The 25,914-nt window shown below is 38.5% G+C and overlaps 1 protein-coding gene across 2 annotated transcripts in view; it reads right to left on the bottom strand.

The window, feature by feature from the left end:
• Positions 1 to 25,914, bottom strand: part of SCAF11 (SR-related CTD associated factor 11) — a 70,064-nt gene that overhangs the window by 37,446 nt on the left and 6,704 nt on the right. For both annotated transcript variants that reach the window (XM_084616721.1, XM_084616720.1), the window contains exons 2-5: positions 17,370 to 17,424; positions 10,974 to 11,054; positions 9,553 to 9,713; positions 799 to 876 (exon numbers count right to left, since the gene is read on the bottom strand). In XM_084616721.1, coding sequence (XP_084472847.1) covers positions 799 to 876; positions 9,553 to 9,713; positions 10,974 to 11,034 — 300 coding nt within the window. In that variant the 5' untranslated portion in view covers positions 11,035 to 11,054; positions 17,370 to 17,424. The remainder of the gene's footprint in view (positions 1 to 798; positions 877 to 9,552; positions 9,714 to 10,973; positions 11,055 to 17,369; positions 17,425 to 25,914) is intronic.

The following is a 25,914-nucleotide window of genomic DNA, read 5'->3' as shown; positions in this document are numbered from 1 at the left end:
CAGGCTATTGGCTATAGGTCAATGATAACAGAATCAAAGACAAACTGCATTGCCAGGAGACACTAGAAACAGCTGACAGGAATTGGTCACCTGATAATTAGTGTCTCAACCTGATATTCCACTGAACTGCAAAAAAACTACCTCACTGCTTCTGAAGAATGCTGAAGCCAGCTTGCTTTGCTGTGTTAACCACAAGTAGTACACTACATAAGAATTGCACTAGGCATATTTACTTGCTTCCCGGTGCAATTCAAGATGTTGATATTGACCCATGAAAACTTTATATTTTTTTCTAGCTATCTGAAAAAACTACCGCTCTCTGAAAAACTGCCCTTCTCTGTGTGTGCTCCACCTCAACCACTGTATACAGCTGAGCCTTTCACAGTCACTCAAACTTAAACATCTGGCTGCGGCAAAGCTTCTTGATACTTGAAATTTCAATTTTTACTGGTGACTGTATAGAACAGCAAAACCTGTACATACAAGCAGCACTTTTTCTGAGAAAGGATAATTTACATGCAAATTTATACAAGGTTAGCTTATAAAGACACTTAAGTATTTTCTTTTTTAAGTGAAGATAAGATGCAAGGAAAATGCCTATTTTGGGGGATACTGTAAAAGTTTGTGAAGAAAAAAATTTTTTTGTTCAAAAACAACTTAAATGTAATCAAATATTGGGTAAAAATGCAGTGTATTTAACCAGTGAGTCTTAGCTAATAATAGTAATTTATGAACAACAGGCTTCAGCATGGCCCACAACTGAAATGTATTTGAAAAAGAAAAGAACTCTGGACTTACCTTTATATGGTATTTTAATGCACCAAGCTGATATACTGCTTGAAAAGGTTTGCGATCAATCGGACATGAAGCCATAACCTGAAAGAAGATTTTTCATTTATTAGGATTTACACCAAATTAGGAAAAAAACCCTAATTGTCTAGACTTTTAATTCATTTAATTCTCCTGGACTTCTTAGCAGAAATCTCTCACCCTCTACTAGCTGCTCAGCTATTGATAGCCTCTCAATGGAAAAAGAAAAATAGTCCAACCGTAGAGGAACGGATCCAATAAATATGGGAAGTTGTTATGGAAAAATTAACACACTAATTACGTACCCAGAAAAACAGACAGAGGGCAAATGGATACTTTGATATTTGGTTATCTTTTATTCAGTACTCAGACAAAGTACGTTCACCTATAAAATAACCCAGCACTCTTGTTCAATATTTTTAAAAATAAAATAATATTGGATAAACATGCCTATTCTGTTCAATGAGCAGATTTCCCTCAATTTAATGACAGGTTTCAGAATAGCAGCCATGTTAGTCTGTATTGGCAAAAAGAAAAGGAGTACTTGTGGCACCTTAGAGACTAACAAATTTGTTAGTCTCTAAGGTGTCACAAGTACTCCTTTTCTTTTTACTCAATTTAATAAGATCACTAGAACCATGTCTTAGATGTAAGGAGGCTCACTTTATAATATAGTACCACTTCGTTAAAGAAAGATTTGATGACTATATTTTTGTATGATGTGTCTAAACAAAAGCTCATTGACATGCTAATTATTGTATGCAGTGTAGTTGTAGCCATGTTGATCCCAGAATATTGGGAAGACAAGGTGAGTAAGGTAATATCTTTTATTGGACTAACTTTTGTTGGTGAGAGACACAAACTTCCGAGCCACACCTGAAGAAGAGCTCTGTGTGGCTCGAAAGTTTGTCTCTCTCACCAACAGAAGTTGGATAAATAAAAGATACTACCTCACCTACCTTGTTCCTCTAATACTGATTTATTATTTTGTTTCTGATATTTACATGGCAATGGTATGTAAACCTATTAAGACTCCCTAAACAAAATACAAAAAACCACAAAAATGAAAGTAAGTTGCTCGAAACATGCAATGTTACAACTGGCTCATATTAACTGATTTGCATTTATTACCCTAGTAAAATTTAATCAACCATCATAAAAGCTGTCATGTACAGACTCATAATTTCACCCAACCATTAAACTTTTAATTAAGGACAAAACTGCTATATGTGAAACAGAATGTACCAAAATATCTAGTTCAGCAGGTACTCTCCAGAAATAACGTTACATGAAGTTAGCTGCACCTATTTTTTTTTCCTTCACAGATGTGGGGTATAAAGGACGCTGAATAAAAAATACAGTTTCTGAATCTTTTTGAAAAAAGTTTATCAACTTCAACTCACCTTACTTAATATCACAACACTTAGATATATTTATAGTGAAAACAACGATAAGTTTATTACCAATGATTCAAGAGATAGTGAGCAAGGATAATGGAAAGAAAAAGTTATGGTTTTTTTTTTTTTAAATATAACATTTTCTAGAGACTAAACTTAACTATTAGTTAACCTGTCTAATGAAGTTAACCTCACTCACAGCCTTTTGAAGAGTCTTAAAACCAAACTGGCAGCGATCCCATTTTCACGAGTGTAAATGTACTGCACTTTTACTCCCTAGGTGCAGGATGACAGGATGTCTTTTTTGTTCCCAAAATATCAGCCAGTGAACCTTTAAAGGGTATCAAGATAAGGTTCTCTTCCCCTGTTGTATTTCTATACCTGTTCATTCCTTTCCGAAATTCTTACAATCCTTCATCTGCATTTAGCTTTGATGGGTAATGTAAGACCAACTGTGAAGCAGATAAAACTCAATTTACATTTTAACAGAGACAGGTAAATAAACATCTTTTGTCTGACAGGAAACCTGCTTCTGCACCTCTGCTGTGATACAGAACATATTTTCAGCAGACATACATAACTCCTTACATAGCATCTGTACATACATTTCATAACAATGACAATGACTGGTGTGACCCTGGCTTTCATTTAAGCCCACATAGGATTTTCTCTGGTGAACCAGAATGTACCTACCAGAATCCGAATGTTCTTGTAACCCCCTTGCCAGCTGGCATTCAGGGTTCCTTGGGTCATAGCATATATACAAAAAGTTCACAGAACTCAATTTTTCTATAACGTGCTACCATGGATAACACAGTTTATGTTCATATAGTGCCTTTCATACCAAAGGGATCCCACAGCTCTTTACAAACACTGTACATGAGTCACTTTGCCCACTACTAAAGGACAGCCACGTCTGCAGTGGAACTCATCAGCTTTTTTATGGCGCATAGCATCATTATGACAATTTAGGATAGGAAATGAAGTTCATAACTAACTGAAATGTAAATGTAATTAACTAACTGTAATGCTGTTCTCTTGCTGCAGAGAGGAAATGGCTCCTACCACTCCTAGGCATTAGTCTCCCTTTGCCCCCGTTTAATTGGATCTGGCTTCTCACAGACCCCTGCTATACTCCTCTTGTCTTATTCTTTTACCTTACAGGCTTCCTTGGATCACACCCCACCCTCCACATGATAAAACTATCCTCTCTGTGCCTTTCCTTGGATTAAACCCTGGTGGGAGATTGTGTTATTTGCCAAAGTGCTGAAGCAACAATGCCAAAGTGCTCAGTGCCAAAAGGAAGAACTTACGCAACGCATCAGAGGATTCTTTAAGATCTTCAGAGACTAGCTTTCTATTTATGCTCCTGATCTAGTGATGGCTGAAGAGTCCTGCCCTGATGTCACCAAAATAAAACTTAAATAATGGAGGACAAGACCTGATTAGAAGGCACAGGGGCATGCAGAATAGATACTAAAGCAGAGTAGGTGCTGAACAGGAACAATAATTGAAGAGGTGTATCTTCTATGGGGAACCTTTCCTGTCAAGAGGAAATGAATAAAATGTTCCAGGGTGGTATCATAGAATATCAGGGTTGGAAGGGACCTCAGGAGGTCATCTAGTCCAACCCCCTGCTCAAAGCAGGACCAATCCCCAAATAAATCATCCCAGCAGGGCTTTGTCAAGCCTGACCTTAAAAACTTCTAAGGAAGGAGATTCTACCACCTCCCTAGGTAACGCATTCCAGTGTTTCACCACCCTCTTAGTGAAAAAGGTTTTTCCTAATATCCAACCTAAACCTCCCCCACTGCAACTTGAGACCATTACTCCTTGTTCTGTCCTCTTCTACCACTGAGGATAGTCTAGAACCATCCTCTCTGGAACCACCTCTCAGGTAGTTGAAAGCAGCTATCAAATCCCCTCTCATTCTTCTCTTCTGCAGACTAAACAATCCCAGTTCCCTCAGCCTCTCCTCATAAGTCAGGTGTTCCAGACCCCTAATCATTTTTGTTGCCCTTCGCTGGACTCTCTCCAATTTATCTACATCCTTCTTGTAGTGTGGGGCCCAAAACTGGACACAGTACTCCAGATAAGGCCTCACCAATGTCGAACAGAGGGGAACGATCACGTCCCTTGATCTGCTCGCTATGCCCCTACTTGTACATCCCAAAATGCCATTGGCCTTCTTGGCAACAAGGGCACACTGCTGACTCATATCCAACTTCTTGTCCACTGTCACCCCTAGGTCCTTTTCCGCAGAACTGCTGCCTAGCCGTTCGGTCCCTAGTCTGTAGCTGTGCATTGGGTTCTTCCGTCCTAAGTGCAGGACCCTGCACTTATCCTTATTGAACCTCATCAGATTTCTTTTGGCCCAATCCTCCAATTTGTCTAGGTCCCTCTGTATCCTATCCCTGCCCTCCGGCGTATCAACCACTCCTCCCAGTTTAGTATCATCCGCAAATTTGCTGAGAGTGCAATCCACACCATCCTCCAGATCATTTATGAAGATATTGAACAAAACCGGCCCCAGGACCGACCCCTGGGGCACTCCACTTGACACCGGCTGCCAACTAGACATGGAGCCATTGATCACTACCCGTTGAGCCCGACAATCTAGCCAACTTTCTACCCACTTTATAGTGCATTCATCCAGCCGGTACTTCTTTAACTTGCTGACAAGAATACTGTGGGAGACCGTGTCAAAAGCTTTGCTAAAGTCAAGAAACAATATATCCACTGCTTTCCCTTCATCCACAGAACCAGTAATCTCATCATAAAAGGCGATTAGATTAGTCAGGCATGACCTTCCCTTGGTGAATCCATGCTGACTGTTCCTGATCACTTTCCTCTCATGTCAGTGCTTCAGGATTGATTCCTTGAGGACCTGCTCCATGATTTTTCCAGGGACTGAGGTGAGGCTGACTGGCCTGTAGTTCCCAGGATCCTCCTTCTTCCCTTTTTTAAAGATTGGCACTACATTATAGCCTTTTTCCAGTCATCTGGGACTTCCCCCGTTCGCCACGAGCTTTCAAAGATAATGGCCAATGGCTCTGCAATCACAGCCGCCAATTCCTTTAGCGCTCTCGGATGCAACTCATCCGGCCCCATGGATTTGTGCACGTCCAGCTTTTCTAAATAGTCCCTAACCACCTCTTTCTCCACAGAGGGCTGGCCATCTACTCCCCATGTTGTGATGCCCAGCGCAGCAGTCTGGGAGCTGTCCTTGTTAGTGAAGACAGGCAAAAAAAGCATTGAGCACATTAGCTTTTTCCACATCCTCTGTCACTAGGTTGCCTCCCTCATTCAGTAAGGGGCCCACACTTTCCTTGGCTTTCTTCTTGTTGCCAACATACCTGAAGAAACCCTTCTTGTTACTCTTTACATCTCTTGCTAGCTGCAGCTCCAGGTGCGATTTGGCCCTCCTGATTTCATTCCTACATGCCCTTGCAATATTTTTATACTCTTCCCTGGTCATATGTCCAACCTTCCACTTCTTGTAAGCTTCTTTTTTATGTTTAAGATCCGCTAGGATTTCACCATTAAGCCAAGCTGGTCGCCTGCCATATTTACTATTCTTTCGACTCATCGGGATGGTTTGTCCCTGTAACCGCAACAGGGATTCCTTGAAATACAGCCAGCTCTCCTGGACTCCTTTCCCCTTCATCCAGGGGATCCTACCCATCCGTTCCCTGAGAGAGTTGAAGTCTGCTTTCCTGAAGTCTAGGGTCCGTATCCCGCTGCTTACCTTTCTTCCCTGTGTCAGGATCCTGAACTCAACCAACTCATGGTCACTGCCTCCCAGATTCCCGTCCACTTTTGCTTCCCCCACTAATTCTTCCCTGTTTGTGAGCAGCAGGTTAAGAAAAGCTCCCCCCCAGTTGGCTTCTCTAGCACTTGCACCAGGAAATTGTCCCCTATGCTTTCCAAAAACTTCCAGGATTGTCTATGCACCGCTGTATTGCTCTCCCAGCAGATATCAGGAAGATTAAAGTCACTCATGAGAACCAGGGCGTGCGATCTAGTAGCTTCTGCGAGTTGCCGGAAGAAAGCCTCATCCGCCTCATCCCCCTGGTCCGGTGGTCTATAGCAGACTCCCACCACCACATCACTCTTGTTGCTCACACTTCTAAACTTAATCCAGAGACACTCAGGTTTTTCTGCAGTTTCATACCGGAGCTCTGAGCAGTCAGACTGCTCCCTTACATACAGTGCTACTCCCCCACCTTTTCTGCCCTGCCTGTCCTTCCTGAACAGTAACAGTTTATAACCATCCATGACAGTACTCCAGTCATGTGAGTTATCCCACCAAGTCTCTGTTATTCCAATCACGTCATAATTCCTTGACATCACCAGGACCTCCAGTTCTCCCTGCTTGTTTCCAAGGCTTTGTGCATTCGTATATAAGCACTTGAGATAACCTGCTGATCGCCCCTCATTCTCAGTATGAGGCAGGAGCCCTCCCTTCCCAGACGTTCCTGCCTGTGCTTTCACCTGGTATCCCGCTTTCCCACTTACCTCAGGGCTTTGGTCTCCTTCCCCCGGTGAACCTAGTTTAAAGCCCTCCTCACTAGGTTAGCCAGCCTGCTCGCAAAGATGCTCTTCCCTCTCTTCGTAAGATGGAGCCCGTCTCTGCCCAGCACTCCTCCTTCATGGAATACCATCCCATGGTCAAAGAATCCAAAGCCTTCTCTCCGACACCACCTGCGTAGCCATTCATTGACTTCCACGATTCGATGGTCCCTGCCCCGGCCTTTTCCTTCCACGGGGAGGATGGACAAGAACACCTCTTGCGCCTCAAACTCCTTTATCCTTCTTCCCAGAGCCACGTAGTCCGCAGTGAGCCACTCAAGGTCATTCTTGGCAGTATCATTGGTGCCCACGTGGAGAAGCAGGAAGGGGTAGCGATCAGAGGGCTTGATGAGTCTCGGCAGTCTCTCCATCACATCGCGAATCTTAGCCCCTGGCAAGCAGCAGACTTCTCGGTTTTCCTGTTAGTTAAGTTCCATAGTGAGATAAGACTGTCAGATATGGGGATGAATTTTGGTGGGTACCACCTGACTCTTGCTAGACAGCTAAGATCCAGGAGGAAGAATCCTACAAAACAGCTTCACAAAAATAGAATTTCAAGGTGAGTAACATTCTCTTATTGCTGTGTACTAGTCTTTTCTCTCCTAGGACACTACTCTACCCCCACACAATCAAAGCAGAGACTGCAAAGAAATCAGGAAACCTTTCTTTTTAAATTTTCAGTTTCTTTAAAATAATAGCAGATTAACTGTAATTAACTGTAAAATGTCATTTGTCACTGTGTATATACTAGTGTTTTTAAGTTGGTTCCTCTGTAGAAAATAAAAATCTGACAGTAGTTCAAGTCATATTGAGCAACTCTTTTTATCCTCAGTTTTTACAGAATATATTGAAAATAGGCTCCATTTTGGAAGGTGGGGGAAAGAGGAGAGTCTTTCAGATTAGAATTTTCAGGTAACTGCTTAGTTTTTTTCCACCCCAATGGATGTAGCTTTGCCTTTAAAATAAACCACAAACCTTCAAGAACTTGTATATGGTGGTATAAACCTAGTTATTGTACATTTCAAAGAAGATACGACAATAATGTATCTTCTATATTCCGAATTGGGTGATTTCTCATAACTCATAAGTCAAAGTAATTGATAGTTATTTATAAATGAATGACCATACAGAAGGATCAAGGTAGGTAAGCAAATATTAAACTACTCCTTCACCCAAATACAAAAAAAACCCCTTAAAACTAACAGTAAATATTTAATACTAATTAATTAGGAAAAGTAATGACCAAACTACATGACATAAACATACTTCTAGTGGTCACACATTTAAAATATACTTCTATAAAACCACTTATAAATTTCCCCAACAATGGCATTTTGGTGTCTCCCCACCAGACTTTACAAAGAAATTTTAAATTATATTTATATAATTACATGGGCTGAAGGTATCCTAGAGCCCCAGAGGAGAAAGGAACCTTCATAGAGTTATTTATTTGAGGTTTTCCCTCCACACACATTTATCTTTAGCCATGGTGGAAAAAGCAGACAGGTCCCCATGGCAACTAACAAAACTTAAATACAAGCAAACTGAAAAGGTACATCTTTATCTATCTTAAATAATTAGACAGTAAGCTGTTTGCGGCAGAAATCACCTTTTATTCTGCTTTTGTATAGTGCCTAATACAATGGCAGTCTCAATCCTAATCAGGCCTTGTAGATGCTACCTATACACTGTAGAGGAAATCAATGACAATAAGAAAAGCTATTACAGAGGGGAACAGAAGGGCAGAGATCTTATTTTCTAAACATATGATTAGGGATCTGGTAAAGCATGTATTTAAACCAAAAATCTCATTTACTCTAGCAAGGAGGATTGTAGAGAAGAAAACTCTCATAGGTCTGTATTGTACCGAATGAGATAAACTTAATACTAACTCAAAAAGACAATTTTTTTTTGAAGAAAACAATGTCATTTTTACACTAGGAACCCAAACAGCGATACATAAAACAAACGATCCATTGCTTTTACCTACTTTCAGCTAAAGCTAGGTTTGACAACCTCAGAAAAATAATAGTTTTGCTGCAGTGGGTTCAGTTCTTGAATAAGTGTACACTAGATACAGAACAGAATTAAAAACCATTAAAAAGAAAGTTAAGGACAGAAAAAAGTTTTCCACTTACTTTAGACAAACAAACAGAACCTACAAAATAATTACTGGTTACAGAACAGAGAAATTGTGGTTATGATTTTAATATTACCACAATGAAGCACTGGAGGAAGCAACATTTCTTAATAAATTCCTGGAGAGCAGCAGCAAACTCGAGAGTTAGAAAATGGAAGCCCCATTGTGCTAGGTACTGTACACTCACCTATGAAGACAATGTCCCTGCCCAGAAAGTATTACAACATAAGATAAGGGAAGTATAAATAATTAGTGGAATTGGATTCAAATAAAATTTTTTTATATAATTAGCAATCACAAATATAAAGTGGAGATTATCCCCATCTACCCCTCAAAATAGCCAATAATTAATGGGCTAATTTCTTGTAGGCATCACAAGAGGTGGGAGGTCTTGAGAAAGAAAATGTAATGTATCAGACTATTTGAACAGTGGAGAAAGCTACTTAGCACTATTTATAAACAGATTATTTAAAAATTTTGAAAATTTGAATCCAATTAGAACACATACTCACAGATTTAAAATAAATGGTCTAAGTGACTAGTGACAACTTTACTTGATCAGTTAATCAGTTATTTTTCCCATTAAAGACTTCAGACACACAGAACACATTACATCTTTGTTCTGAAACTTACTTCAGCCCATTTAAGAATACAGGTCATGCAGAAGAAGTGCCTGCAGTTTTCAGGAAAACCAACCTCCTGTTCTAAAAGGCAGTTTAGACAGATCGGGCACCTGTCAGCTTCATCATATAACACAGCAGTAGGACAGGAACAGCTTTCTTCATTCTCTTCACCTGTTATTAACATTGACACTTTCAATTATTGTTCATTTCTGGAACTACATTAGATTTGAATACAACAGTGTGTGTTAAAAATAAGTGTGTACACTCTTAACTGTACATATTAGTATCTTCCTGATTCCTCAAGTTTAATATCTTGTATTTTTTGTACAAGATAACAACTCATCTAGTTGTAGTAAAGAGCAGAGTGGCAAGTCAATTATCAATGTTTCAATTGTTTAGTCAAGCTGTTGACTAAAACAGTGATGTTAATAAAGGAATTTTAACTTGACTGGAAAAACCACATAACCCTTACCAGTATTCTCCATTCAAAGGAATGGAAGTTAGCTCGACATTTGTTTTAAAAAATATAAACACAGGGATGATAGGCTAAATTATTGAACAATCTAGCCCTATTTTATTTGGAATCAATGCACAATGTAAAATGAGTTCCCTTTTGTTTAAGCCCCCCCTCATATGCGTGTGGTGTCTGGGAATAATGGGATGAGTTAAGCATGTCTCAGTTCTAATACCTTGTAAATCAACAAAAACATCTATCCTTAATTTTAGCTTTTTTGTACTTCCATTCAAATTAAAATTATTTTTTCACATGACTTCCTCCTGACCTAATAAAATATCTACAGTGTATGCTAAATGCAGCAACGTTCTTAATTTTGTTAAATCAAAACTTATTTTCAAATCAGACCAAACTGAATTCAACAGTTAGTAAGGACTAGTTTCATGACACATCAACTTTAAAGTTTTCACACAATATATTAATTCCTTCACTCAAAAGTGTGTTTTCATGTTTTCCCACTCACCCATAATTCAAACACAAATGAAGAGACATTACTCAAAATTTACAAAAACTACATTGCTATTAAGTTGCAAACACTACTAACCCAGGGCTGGGCCAATCCCTGCCTGCACCTGACTAAGAGGTCTGTTTCTGTTTCTAGAACTGATCAGGTTGAACATGTTGCTGTAAAGGATTTAGGGACCTTTCCAGGCAGAAGAAAAAACAAACAAACAAAAGAACAACTTACACTGGTTAGCAAAATTTGGTTAACAGATTAAATTCTACAATCTACTAATTCAGAGAAAGATCAAATACAAAATCTAAGCATATTGCTTGAACCTGACTACTGACAATAAAACATTTTCATGTTTTCCCTAACATTTTTATTTCACGTAATTCCAGACGTTGTCACTTTATTACAGGACACCATGCACAAGTTACACACACACACATATATACACACACACACACGTTACCTTCCATGTCTTCATGTTTTTGATCCTCAATATCTGGAATACATTTTTTTTTGTTCTTCATCTCTACTTGGGAAATACAACCTGAAAAATATTGAAGTAACAATTTAGTTTCGCTTAATATATGTTTACATTCCAATTAAAGAAATTAACCACTATCAACTTTACAAAAGAATTTCCAGCGCTCGCCATTCTTTTATTATATAAATTGGAGAGCAGACGTATTTGCCAGGGAAAGCAGCAGAATATGGATCATTTAATATGCACATTTTTGTAGCCTGTTTTGATCCCAATGTCTCACTGGACCAGCTCAAGTAGATGGCTATAGAAATAGTTTAGCCACTGTAAAACCTAATAAAGAATATCCTTTAATATCAAAACTATATTAATACAACTTTATATCTGATATTTTATAGGTGAACTACAAATCAATTTTTAATAAAATATCCCCCAAACTTTTGTAAGATTCTAAAAGGAAAAGTATTACTTTTTATTAATAAAAATATGTGTTTCCTTGAAAGTTTCCTTGATAAGTTGGCCCCCTTAGTACCTGTAACTGGGATTCTCCATCTCTAGCAAAACTGTAGCAACTATGCTCTGCCATTCCCACCTCAGCAGCTAGGGGTGGGGCAGGAGAGGGAGGGAACAGCAGGATTTGGAAATCACTTAGATGTACATGGAAGAGTGAGAAGAGATGAAGATGATGCTCCAAGCCTGAAGAATAGAAATAGTAGCATGACTACAGTGAGAATTAAGAGGATTTAGCAGGAAAATGTTTTAGCCATGCTGAGTTGAAAGTGTTGTCTTGACATCCAGAAAGATATGTGAATGAGGCAGGCTGAAATAGGAGATTCGAGACAGGTCACAAGCGCAGGTATAGACTTAAGAGTCACCAGCATAGAGGACACAGTTAACATAATCACCCAGAGGGAAAGGTGTTAACTGAAAAAAGGGAAGGATTAGAGAGGTCCCTGGGACCTATATCCCATTCTCTCAGACTGCACTGATGTGCTACCATGTAAGAAAAAAACAGGTTTGAAGGACAGCCTGTCCATTGGTCTGATGTTGATCTGTTTGGATGTATGTATCTTTGGGGAAAGCCTGTCCACTATACCTATCCCAGGTCTTCTTAGCTGAGGATGGAAAATAGGTGTCTTTTCCTCTCTCTCTTTGTGAAGGGTATCTTTGTTTAGGTCACAAGGTGATGCCTTGGAAAAGTAACACCTGCTGCAACTCACTAAGAATTGTGTCACTGAATTGCCCTTTCCTCTTGCGGCATCTTAGACTCCTAAGTCTTAGGGGAAGAGGAGGTAAAACCCCAGTAAACATCCAAGTTTCCATGAGAAAGGCAGAAGTTGGAGACATTTTATAGTTTAAAACATGTTTACAATACCCAGGAATGGATTCAATTCACGTCCCATGTGTTTGTTGCCAGGGCCAGTTAAGAGACAGATTTACTGATGTATCTAGGTATGAAGCCTGCTTGCCTGAAAAGGATGTATATACAACTAATTCTGGTACCACTCCTGCAGCTGAGGTAGATAGAGACTATAAGAGGGAATGAGTGTGGGAGAGGAGGTGACTTACCCTGTCCATAGACTGAGGGTATGTCTACATTTCAATTAAAAACTCACGGCTGGCATGTGCCAGCTGACTTGTAGTCATGAAGCTCAGATTTCAGGGCTGTTTCTGGAAGTTTACACTGCAGTTACTTAGAGCTCAGGATGCAGCCTAGGACCCTCCAACCTTGCAGGGTCCTAGAGCTCAGGCTGCAGCCTAAGCTCAGAAGTGTACGCTGCAATTCAACAGCCCTGCCACAGGTGTCTAACTGCAGCATAGACATAGCCCCTCCAAGCCATAGCTCACTTTCCTGCAGCTGCTCTAAGGCCACTGGCTGTAACATGGTAACCTTCCCTTCTCTGAACTCTTCACTATCCTTGCTGCTTACTGCTAAGATTTGATGTTTATGTGCACTTGGATTCCCATTTGCAGCAGTCCCCTTCAGCACAGCTAGTAACTCTTAGTTGAGACGCCCCCGGCTTCCCAGCTACTCCCACGTGCTGTTTACCAATCTTGTGGTAAGAACAGCAAGGTGAGCAGCACTGCTGCTGGTGGCTTTGTGTAGTGCCATTTAATTGGCTACTTCAGGCCGCTAAGGGCGTGCCTATACAGGGAAATTGACTAGAATAGCTACTGTGGAATAAACTATTCCAGAACAGCTAGTCTGGAATAGCTCTCTATGTGGACACATTTATTCCAGTGTAAAAGTTTCCATACAGTGACCTATTCTGGAATAGCTACTGTGCTTTAAATTCACACCCTATCTTATTCCAGAGCAACTTCCCCATGTAGACAAGCCCTAAGTCACTGAATGTCCAGAGTGTGCTTAGAGGGGAGCCTCAGTAGAAAGAATTCAAGATAGTGAAGCTATTATGGGAGTAACTTCTGGTTCTCTGGCTCTCAGAAGAGCACACAGAGTGAGTGTTGAGAGGGGCTTTCTGGATCTAGCACCAGCAGTGAATAACACCTTTGCTGCTTTCCATTTGCTGTGAGGACAGAAAGACCATTGTGAGAACAGGTGTCTCTAACTACAAAGGAGAAATGGTGTTTTTAAAATCAAGATTTGTGATAGGTACCATTTCCTTTAGCTCCAGATAAATCTGGACTGTTTACTCCAACAGAATGCATAATGTTTCAAACCAAAGTTCTGAAACAGCCTTTCTATTCTAAACCCCTAATTCAATCCCCTTTGTTAAATTATGTGATGTTGCTCAGTCTGGAAGTGAAACCAGACATCTGCAATTTTGACTTTTCAGGACTTCAAATAGCTTTGTTAAAATAGAGCACTCGTTATATTTTAAAACATTGTCCTTTTCCCTTTTTGAAATGTACAAGTCTAATCAACATCTCTGAAGCTCTCCTTTAAATGCACAATAACCATGAAATTCAAGGTTATATGGTTCCCACAGCAACTGTACCTAGCTAGCTGTTCACACCGCTGTCATATGGTGCTAAATTTCATCCCCTTGTATGTAAATGACTGCCTACGAAGGAGTACTGCAGAAAGATCTGGGGGTCATAGTGGATCACAAGCTAAATATGGAGTGAGCAGTGTGATGCTATTGCAAAAAAAAGCAAACATCATTCTGGGATGTATTTGCAGGAGTGCTGTAAGCAAGACACGAGAAGTAATTTCTTCCGGTCTACTCTACGCTGATTAGGCCTCAACTAGAGTATTGTGTCCAGTTCTGGGTGCCACATTTCAGGAAAGATGTTTGTTTAATCTGGAGAAGACTGTGAGAGGATATCTTCTCAGCATATATGTGCAACGTGCCTCAGGTGGCACATGACTAGGATTCACCAGTGAATTTGGTCTGCTGTTTGGATCATTAGCTTTCCCGGCTCGGGCTGGGTACTGACAGGTTGTTACAAGGAGGAGGAGGAAGAAAAATCGTTCTCCTTAACCTCTGAGGATAGGACAAGAAGCAAGGGGCTTAAATTGCAGCAAGGGAGGTTTAGGTTGGACATTAGGAAAAACTTCCTAGCTGTCAGGGTAGTCAAGCACTGGAATAAATTGCCAAGGCAGGTTGTGGAATCTCCACCATTGGAGATTTTAAGAGCAGGTTAGACCAACACTTGTCAGGGATGGTCTAGATAATACTTAGTCCTGCCACAAGTAGAAGGGACTGGACTAGATGACCTCTCGAGGTCCCTTCCAGTCTTATGATTTCTATGATCACTGCACAGCAGATGGATACATGTAGGACAGGAAGTGCAAAATACTGTAATAATCTGCAAGGGGAGTTTGACATATGCATAAGGTAGTTACCAGAATGGCAATTCAAGCAACATCACCAGGGTTAATGCCCCATCTCTCAAAAAGTGTCTTGAGACCTTTAATGACAAAAGTGGTACTTAAAAGCAGGATGGGTAAAAATCAATGATTTTTTAAAACATTTTTAAAAAAAATCAATTCTTTTTATTTAAATTGGATTTTTTTGATAAATTGCTTTTTGAGGAATAAACTGATCTAAATATAGTTTTAATTAAGATACCTTTGAGCTACAGTGTATCTCATCATGGAATAGGGATTACAAATTCTAATTCTATAGTATGAGACAATATATTCATTTAATGTTTAAGAAAAATTTTTTAAATGAGTTCCAACAGTTCATGGATTAGGGACCCAATTTTATGGGATTCCAGGACTTCTGTATAGATTATTTAGGTTAATCTTTCTATCTACCTAATGGAACTCAGTGCTCAGTCTAGAAGTTACCATCAAAGATGCTTAATTTTGCAGTTCTCAAACTGTGCACTTGTCTCTCCAGAGATAATATGCTTGTTAACAGCAAAAATGTTTTAAAATAAATAAACAAACAAACATAGAAAGGTGAGAAATAACAGACCTCAAGCCTATTGTCCCTCTGCAAATTTGTGTACACAGAGTCAATCCCTTATCTCTCTCTAGAAGTGCAAAGTTTCAGAAAGTTCAATGAATAGAAGATTGTTGGGGGCGGAATAGATCCAGACAAGGAGAAGAAGTCTTGAGATAAATGTGAGAAGGGAGGGACAAGCAGTAGAAACAAAAGTGAAACTGTTTGAGCACCATATTCCAGAAGTCTTGAGGTCTTTTTGAGTGTAGCCTTCATTGATTTGAGATCTACCATACCATTCTCTCTCACTAGAAGGGAAAACCTATAATGGCAGCAGGCCGTAAGAGACCCAGTTTAGGAATAATAACCATTCAAGAAATATATGTTTGCTGATGACGTTTTAAAGAAAGTCACACCAGTGAACTGTTGGAAGTCACTTAAGCACTAGGATTCAGAGATTGTTGAGGTGATAATCTCACTTTTAACAGCAGTAGCTTCTTCTGCTGGTGTAGAAAGAATATTTTCTTTCTTTGGACTAATTCATTCCAAATTGACAAATCGTTTGGGACCTGAAAAAGCAGGAAAGCTTATTTTTCTTTTCCAGATTATGAACAAACAGGAAAATGAAGGTGAAGACGATTGAGTTAGCTGCTGAAGCCAATATTTTAAGTTTCTCATGTTGACCTGGCTGACATAGTCGATTTAATTTTTATTTTTTAAAATATTTCATTTAACTATTTTAGTTAAAAACAAACAAAAACAAACCTGATTTTAAAAAACTTGAATGTTTAACTAAATTAAAAAATTCATTTGCTTGTTTTGTTAAAATATTCTATGTCTGCTACTGAAGAAAAAATAAAATCCAGAATACATAACATTGTTGTTTTAGTTAAATAAAACAATTAAAATGTATGTCTGATGATGTTCTCCTCCTAATACAGCATGGAAAGAAAATCCTCCAAATATTAATGATTAACCTGTTGAATTGGAGATAGCTCACCTCCCAATGACTTCATAAATAATCTTCAATTACCTTTGGTAAATGAAATAACCAAACAATCATTCATTTTCTGATATAGCTGTAAAACTAATCTGAAAAGTTTTCAGAATAAATCACTTTAAAAATGTATAGTGTGTACCTTCTAAAAATGAAACCTACATCTTTCTCTGAGTTGTGAAGAATATGTATTAAGGTTATAAAAACCAACAAGAATGCAGAAAACCATGATTAAATCGAGTCTTCTTGACTAGTGATTTAAATCATGATTTAAGTCACTAATTTGATTTAAATCAAATCCACCCTGCTTAAAAGTGGTAATAGCATAAACCCCAGGGAAGCAGCCAAGTTTAGGTTGACAGGCAAACCCACCAGTCAACTTTCAAACCTCCAAACATGAGTTGCAGTAGTGTTAATTTCCAAGGTCCTCAATTTCGGCAGCCGACCCATAAATTCATGGTTTACTGTGATTGAAAGCATGCATTTTTACCGGTGCTTCCTCTGTCTGATCTCTTCTTATGAACAAGTATTCTGAAGTGTTTTGAGCAGAAACCTTGGCAATGTCAATACATTGCCTAATATAAAGAAGAAAGCATGGACATCATGGAACTGGAGAGATGGACATAACTTAAATCCATTTTACCTTTTGGGAATGGAGACTAACTTTTTTCTTTTATTGTTATTATTAAAAACAGCACTTGTTTTGAAGATTTCCTAGCAGGGGAAAAAAAAAAAAGCACTGAGTGTTATTCTAAAAAAAAGAACATTTTGATGGAGAGAAGCCACAGGATTACAGCTGATTCCAACAAGGTTGATAAATTTCTAATCTTATTCCCCCTCACCAACTGACCAACATTTTCAGCAACAAAACCAATACAAGAGCTGTTTGCTTTTATTTCACTGAAAATATGAATAAAAAGTTATTTCGTAAAGGAACTTTGAAAGGCTATTTTTCCTGCCTAGTTTTAAAAGGGTATTACAAGGAACACAGTAGTAACACGGTTAAAGATTTTTAAGGACACTTACGTTATGTTAGCATCCAAGGAGTCTGGAATGTGTTCAACAGCTGAGTTTTGATAAACTGTGGAAAACAAAGAATTTTAAAAGCAAATTAAGATTTTTGGAGGAAGGGGGTGGGGGGAGAGAAAGGACTGTTAGAAGATGAAGTACTTCTCTTCCCCAAAACAAAATATCTTCCAAGAAAGTAAACCTTGAGAATTTAAACCTTAAGAATATTTCAGTAGCACTTATCAGAGCTCATTGTATTGCACTTGTATACCACATCAGTTTAAGTAATTAGAGAAAATTTGCATTCAAAATGGAGAACAATATTCATCTGTCCAATTTCCTCAGTTTCTTAAAAAAAACAACAACTGATTTTGCATGCAAATTGTGAATGTCCAGTAAGGTTCTGAGAAATTTTCTATTTGAGTTTTAATAATATCAAATTCTGTTGATTGCCTTGTGCATGATACTGCACAATGTTTAAGCAGCTACAGTCATCCAGGTGTTGACATGGAATATTCAAAAAGGAAATGAGTGTTTGCAAAGAGTAGTAGCAAAGATCACACCATGTAAGTGTTCCAAAACCAAGAGAAATCCATTCTAATTTATATCTCCTTTACAAGATAAACATACAAAATACCTAGTTTAAGAATAGTAGCAACATTATAATTGAAAAGATGCTTTTTCAGGTACTTATAAAAACTTTTTATAGAAGTTACCTTTTGGCATGTAATTTCTTGTTTAATCTCAGTCTAGCGATGAATTGTGGCCATAGTTTGATGAAGTTAGCAATTTTTCAGATAACTGAGCATAAAATGTTTTCCACCAATTAAATATGACCTACTTTAGTTTTAAAACAGCTGTTTATACATTTCAAATTTAGGGATTTAGGCTAGATTCAAAAAGAGAATTGTAGTCTCTGTCAATGCAAGACAAAGTTCTTTGACACGTGTCAATAAATTCTATTTGAAAATAAGGACCCAGGTACAGTTCCAGATGTTTCACTTTTATCATGAGGAATAAAGCCCCAAAGATACATACATCTAAACAGATCCACATCAAGCCACATATATTCCCTAAGGAATAAAATGAAATTGTGGTTATTTCTAAGCTTGATCTTATGCATCTGAAAATATTCACTAGCGTGACCATTTACATTTATTTTTGAAATAGCTAAATGGTAAAACTATGTAAATGTGTTATGGTTTAGATAAGTGAGTAAGGACAAATTAGAACATCCTTAAGTTAGTTACATTACAAATCTATTAAGGCATTAAACACTACACAGCACAATACACATTACTGAACAGGCAGAAGGGATCAGAGTTTGATTTGCTGAAAGAGTTACACATTTGAATACCTTAAACTATTAAAATTAAAATCTTTACCATAAAGTTGCAGTGGTGTAGAAATCAATCAGATAAAATAAAGAACAAAACAAAACAAAACTGGAGGTGCCTTGCATGCAATCAAGACTCATGCATCTAAACCCAAAAGACTGTACCTGTTTTTGATGAGTATAACCAGGTGTGACCAACAATAAACTAATGAAATCTTTAACCATGTAGTTCACTGCTATGAAGTGGGAGATCATGACTGATGAGAACTTCTCCCCCAGATGCTTCAACTTGCTCTAAGGACTTTCCAACATACAGAATTGCATCAGTTTAACTTAAGGTGTGGTTTTAAACCGATTTACTTAAACAGGTGCAAAAGGGTTTGTGAACAATCCAGTATCAGTTTAAAACAGGATAAATTTGGTTTAGCGTAAATTGATTAGGAAGAGGTTTAAGTGAAATTGAAATAAGCCACTCTTAAACCAAAGCATGAAGGGGTTTTGCACTGGTTTAAGTAAAACATCTTTAGAGAGTGTTGACACCATATTTTTCCACTAGTTCAGTTTTGTTTTTATAAATCTTTTGTGCCTCTGCTACAAAGAAGGACTATAAAAATAGAACCATCTTCCTTGACAGTTCTGCTCCTAATGTGTGCTTACAGTCATATCTGGTTGCTTAACTAAAATTACACACACACTTTTTTACTCCTATTAAACTGGACAGAGTCAAACACACTAAAAGCAATCTACGTTTTTCTGATTCCTGATTCAAATAGAACCCACCACATTCAAAATGTAGGGCTGAGTTCTGCTATTGCACCTGTGCTACCAAGTGGAACACACTGAATTACTCATATGTAACTGATGGTGAATTTGGCCTGAGTTATTATTACTGATATCAGCAAAAGCTAAAAGATTTTCAGATTCCATGCTTAGGTTTCAAAGTTGTCTAATGGGAAAGCTATCTTTTTACTGGTAGGCTGACAAAATGCGATATGGAAATCATTGACACAAACATGGAACCCATTTAGCCGCTCAATCACTTTTCAAGATAAAATTATATAGTTTCGCTAGAGTCTCTAGAATAGGCAAATTTGTAACTATTCACCTACAAATAAGCATACTTCTGTAAAGATATGTTCAGACTAGGACAACCACCAGCAAGCTACAGCGATAAAAGCAATATTCCATGAGATTTCCTTCCAAACAGCAGAGGTAGGGCAGACTAGTGAGAATCTTGCAAGAGATTATTTTCAGATAAATTAAGAGGTAAAAGACCCCTTTCCTAAAGAGATAATCCGTGTAGGATTCCCATTCTTAAGTAGTTTGTGGCCTGTCTCAAACAACACAAAAACAAAACAAAAAACAAACCACCCCTCCCCCCACTAACTATAGCATGTGCAAAACAAAACATAAACAAGGACGATGCCAACACCTGAAGAATTTAGGAACAAAGGAATTGCCAGACTGGATCATACCCAAAAGTCCATCCAAGCCAGTATCCTGTCTCCAACAGTGGCCAGAACCACATGCTTCAGAGGAACATGTAAGAACCCTGCAGTAGGCAGATATGGGATAATATAGCTCGCATAGTTAGAGACTGGCTTAAACCCTGAGACCGTTCTTATGTTCTTGATATTTATCAATTACATTTTTACTGCTAGACTTCAGAAATTTTTATATTTTTTGCTCAATATAATCAAGCATCCTAGAAGAAAGTTTCCTGTTTAAAAGCAAAGTTTTAGGCATTTATGGAATTTTAACATTTAACTTTTTTTTCAAGCTGTTTGGTTGTTATGTTGTTAGCCATAAGGATTTAAATAGATGTAAAAAATCCTTATGATTTATTAAGCTATTTTCCCTATAAAACTGGATTTAAAATAAATTACATCATTTAAAAAGTGGTACAAACTTGCAGGAGGAGGAATCTTTCATATACAATCTCATTTTCTTTAAAGCAATAAATTCAGTAATACCCAGCGAACAAGAACGACTTTTTTTTTTTTTTTTAAACACCATTATGTTTTGGGTCCATCTTAGACATACGGGGTTATGAACATCCATCATCTGCAATGTTTACAACTTCAAAATCATCTGCCAGTACCACCAGCAGTGCAGCAACTAAACATACAAGCAGGCAGTTTGTTTTTAAAATAAAGGTAAAGACAACCTTTATCATCCAGTAAAACCATGGAAGAGTTCAAAATCAGCAAACTCCAGCAAGACTCCACAGATGAGAAGATTGCTCAGTTCATTTATGCAACCAATTCTCCCTTTTATCTTGTTCAGAGCAAACATTTAATTTATACAGTGTAATCATTAGGACCAGGCTATACTTCACTGGGCAGAGCAGACATTGCTAGATACAGTGTATGAGAAGGAAATTGAAAAGTGTGCAAAAACATTGATGGGAAATTCATTAAGCTGAATCTTGATGGTTGGAGCAATGTATACAGTGATCCAGTAATACATGCTTATGTGACAACAGAAGCTAGGGTTGTCTAGCTCACATAAACAGCTGATACATCAGATGCCCATACAGCAGAATACTTAAAAGTAGCAGTAAATTGTTATAACAAACTGTGAACAAAAATTCAACTGTCAAGTGTGGAACTTCCTCACAGACAATACTGCAAATGTAGCAGACAGGAGGGGGAAAAAAAAAATCTTGAATAAAATAATGAAGGGAACCTGAAACTCCTAACATATGGGCGTAGTGCTCATTTGAGGCATATTTTAGCCAAAAGCTTACGTACAACTCCAGGAATAAAAGAAAATAAATGGAACCTTGCCAACCACCGGAAGGACGGTACTGTGATCTCACTTTATAAGGGCAAGAGACAGAGCAGCGAATGTAAGAGCTACAGGCTGATCACCTTGCTGTCCGTTCCAGGGAAGGTGTTGCGCATGTTTTGCTGGTACGCAAAATGCTTCTGTAACAGCTACTGTGTTTCAGCTTCACTGAGGAGAGCAGGAGGATCCAAACTAATTCTTCCTCAAGATGTATGAAGGAATTCAATGGTTGATTGTTTTGACCTATTTATTAAATAACTGGGCTATTCTGATGACTATTTGTGAAGAAAAATGTGACAAAATACCTGGAACTATCACAGCCAAAGTAGTCAACAACAAACTAAAGAGAAATGTAGAAGACGTGCTGAATATACTGAAATCTCTTTCCATAGCCTTGAACAAATTGCAGGAAGATTGCTGCTGTACTGCTCATGCTGTTGAAATTTGGAAAGAACTTCTAGAGACACTGACGAAAGAAATATCCAACAACAAAGTTAAACTGCGGGCAGTACTCCACCTCGTTTTCTTGAAAATATTCTCAACTCAAAGTTCCAAGGTAGTTGCCTAACTGCTGAAGAAGATGCTGCTATGACAGGAGCATCTAATATTCATACACCAATCATGCCAACCACACTAGACTTCAGAGCTGGAGGTGAACCATTCAAGCAAGACATGTTTGCTTACTATATTTTGAAAGTCACACCACTGAACTGGTGGAAGTAACTAGCTAAGCATCTGGAACCAGAAATTTTGAAGCTTTAAATCAGTATTTCATAATAGTAGCCTCTTCTGCAGGCACAGAATGAATTAGTCCAAATGAAGAAAATATTCTATCAAAGTTAAGAAATCTATTGGGAGTTGAAAAAGCAGGAAAACTTGTCTCTCTCTTCCAGTGTATGAATAAAAATGAAGGGGGAGTGAGGAGGAGAGACAAGATACTCTAGTTTTAAAAGTGTAAACGGCTTAGAAGACTGTCTCATTTTCAAGAAACTTAGGCACATAGGAACTCAAGTTCCAGTCACTTTCACATAGGCATATTTGAAAATTTTCCCAGGCTGGCCTGCAATAATCAATTTATTTAAACTGATTACAGTTAAACCCTCTATTTAATAAATCATTAAGTTGTAAATGTGAAACCTGTTTTGATAAGAGAAGATTACGTATCCAAAACATTTACGGTTATTTTGTTTAATAAAAATAAATGTTATATGCTGGTTTGTGTGTTTAATTAAATTCCAGCTACCATCCTAATGCAGTTTGCCATAGACCATGAGCAAAAAGTTAATTATCTAGTAAATGAGCAATATCATTCACCAATTTTCCAATGTACTAATAATGTACAATAAAAATCTGAAAATATTAAGCCATATAATTGCTTAAATAAATGAATACTTATAGCGTGCCCTTCTACATAGCAAAAAGATGTACCAAATCTAGCGTAAAAGCTCTGTTTATCTGTAAATCAACATTTTAATGGTTATATGAGAACGCATCTTTCTGTAGAAAAATAACTGAAGTACAAATGGAAACACTGATTTAAAAACGAGGTTTTCCACTTGGTGATTTAAATTAATCCACCCTGCCCTGAAAGAGAATATCAGTCCTCCAACAGACCAGTCTTATGGTTGGTTTTATAGGGACTTTACAGGATCTTTTCCTAGACGTTTCTTTCACTATGTATCCGTATGGGTCACCACTGGTTGTGGATTACAAGTGACAAATGAAGCATGCAAAAGAAACAGACCAGTGGCAGAAGTTCTGTGCCAAAGCTGATAAATTGCTTTGAAAAGTTTTCAAATTTTTATGCAGTGGCTGGGAAAATGGCAGATAGTGGATTTGTCCTGCGTGCAGGCCAGACTGATTAACACAGGCTGTCTCTTTTCAGCAGCTGACTCAAGACCGTCCCACAGGAAATAAATGTATTTTGTAGATTAAAACTGCTCCATTTCATGTAAACCTCTCTGCTTCTGTGGTGGCAGAGCAATGTGTAGAGAGACAAATACCAAGACTTCAAGGCTTCAGTTTTTGTCTGCATTGCTATCTAAGTCTCTGGAGAGACTAGGAGAACTTTATTCCACAACATGTACTTTGGATCCATGTCCTTCCAGGCTGAAGGTGGCTCCGGGGATTACTTGGTCCATCATAAATAAAATATACAGTGGAGATTAATGACTATCAGACCAATGTCAATATATTTGAAGTCTTCCTTTCTAGGATAACATTGATGAGACAACTCAATACTGATGCTTCTTATTTCCTGAACCAGTAGGTTCAATTCTGGGTATTATGTTTGAGGGAGGATCACATTTAAAAGGCGTGTTTATAGTAAAAAAAAAAAAAAAAAAAAAAAAATAGTAGTAGCATTGAAGAAATAACTCCACAGAGACTGAAATATAAGCGTTCATGTTCTCCAGGTAACAAATGAATATTAGTTGTCTGTGTCAATATTCCATCTATCAGTGTTTATTAATACAGTTGATAAGGTAACACTTAATTGCCTGTAGACCCTAGTGTAAGGAGGAATGCAGCCACTTGAGGGCAATTCTACTTCTTAGATATTCCAGTGGATAGTACTAAGAAAATGTTCTTCTGCCCTGAGTTCCATACATGTGTATGAAGGATCATAGGAGATTTTTAAAATAGGAGACATGGGTTGCAGTGTTACAAAAACAAAATACACTGCCTTCACCTCCTTGCTGAGGGGGCTAAATAAGCATGAATTGGGATACCACACAGACATATGCACAATTGGTGGGTCCATGTTCCAAGCTGTGGGCCAAATTTTCACTTTCAACTCTTTTAAAGTATGCATGCGTGTAACCAGACTAGGGGAAAAGTCCTATGTGGAAGACCAAAACTACCAAAACCCCCAAACTGTACAAATGAAAAGGTTCCAACAACTGGCCAGGTAAAAAGCAAGTTTTCTGACCTTCTGGAAAAAGTAGTAATGCTATCTGTTTATCAAAGTATTTTTTGAGGGGTTATTCACCGAGAGGTTTAGAATCATAGAACTGGAAGGGACCTCGAGAGGTCATCTAGTCCAGTCCCCTGCACTCATGGCAGGACTAAGTATTATCCAGACCATCCCTGACAGGTGTTTGTCTAACCTGCTCTTAAATATCTCCAATGATGGAGATTCCACAACCTCCCTAGGCAATTTATTCCAGTGCTTAACTACCCTGACAGTTAGAAAGTTTTTCCTAATGTCCAACCTAAACCTCCCTTGCTGAATTTAAGCCCACTGCTTCTTGTCCTACCCTCAGAGGTTAAGAAGAACAATTTTTTCTCCATCTTCCTTGTAACAACTTTTTATGTACTTGAAAACTGTTATGTCCTCTCTGTCTTCTCTTTTCCAGACTAACCAAACCCAATTTTTTTTCAATCTTCCCTCACAGGTAATGTTTTCTAGACCTTTAATAATTTTTGTTGCTCTTCTCTGGACTTTCTCCAATTTGTCCATGTCTTTCCTGAAATGTGGCACCCAGAACTGGACACAATACTCCAATTGAGGCTTAATCAGCATGGAGTAGAGCAGAAGAATTACTTGTGTCTTGCTTACAACACTCCTGTTAACACATCCCAGAATGATGTTCGCTTTTTTTACAACAGTGTTACACTGCTGACTCATATTTAGCTTGTAGTCCACTATGACCCCCCAAGTCATTCCCCATTTTGTATGTGTGCAATTGACTGTTCCTTCCTAAGCGGAGTACTTCGCATTTGTCCGTATTGAATTTCATCCTATTTACGTCAGATCATTTCTCCAGTTTGTCCAGATCATTTTGAATTATAATCCTAGTCTCCAAGCACTTGCAACCCCTCCCAGCTTGGTATCGTCCATAAACTTTGTAAGTGTATTCTTTATGCCAGGGCTTTTCAACCTTTTTCGTTCTGACCCCCCACCCCAACATGCTATTAAAATTCCACAGCCCACCCAGGCTACAACTATTTTTCTGCATATAAAAGCCAGGGCCAACATTAGGGGGTAGCAAGCAGGGAAATTGCCTGGTGCCCCATGCCACAGGGGGCCTAGCGAAGCTAAGCTGCTCAGGCTTCAGCTCCAGATGGTGGGGTTTGGGGTGGCGGGGCTTCCACCTTCTGCCCTGGACCCCAGTGAGTCTAATGCTGGCCCTGCTTGGCGGACCCCCCTAAAACCTGCTTGTGGTGCCCCAGGGGGCCTTGGACCACTGCTTAAGAACTGGTTTCAGAGTAACAGCCGTGTTAGCCTGTATTCGCAAAAAGAAAAGGAGTACTTGTGGCACTTTAGAGACTAACCAATTTATTTGAGCATAAGCTTTCATGAGCTACAGCTCACTTCATCGGATGCATGTAGCTGTAGCTCATGAAAGCTTATGCTCAAATAAACTGGTTAGTCTCTAAGGTGCCACAAGTACTCCTTTTCTTTTTGGTTAAGAACTGCTGCTCTATGCCATTATT

This window comes from Lepidochelys olivacea (assembly GCF_965140295.1).
Source record: "Lepidochelys olivacea isolate rLepOli2 genome assembly, chromosome: 1".
NCBI classification, from domain to species: domain Eukaryota; kingdom Metazoa; phylum Chordata; order Testudines; family Cheloniidae; genus Lepidochelys; species Lepidochelys olivacea.
The sequence above is the reverse complement of the archived record's forward strand: the minus strand, read 5'-3'. Positions and strand labels throughout refer to the sequence as shown.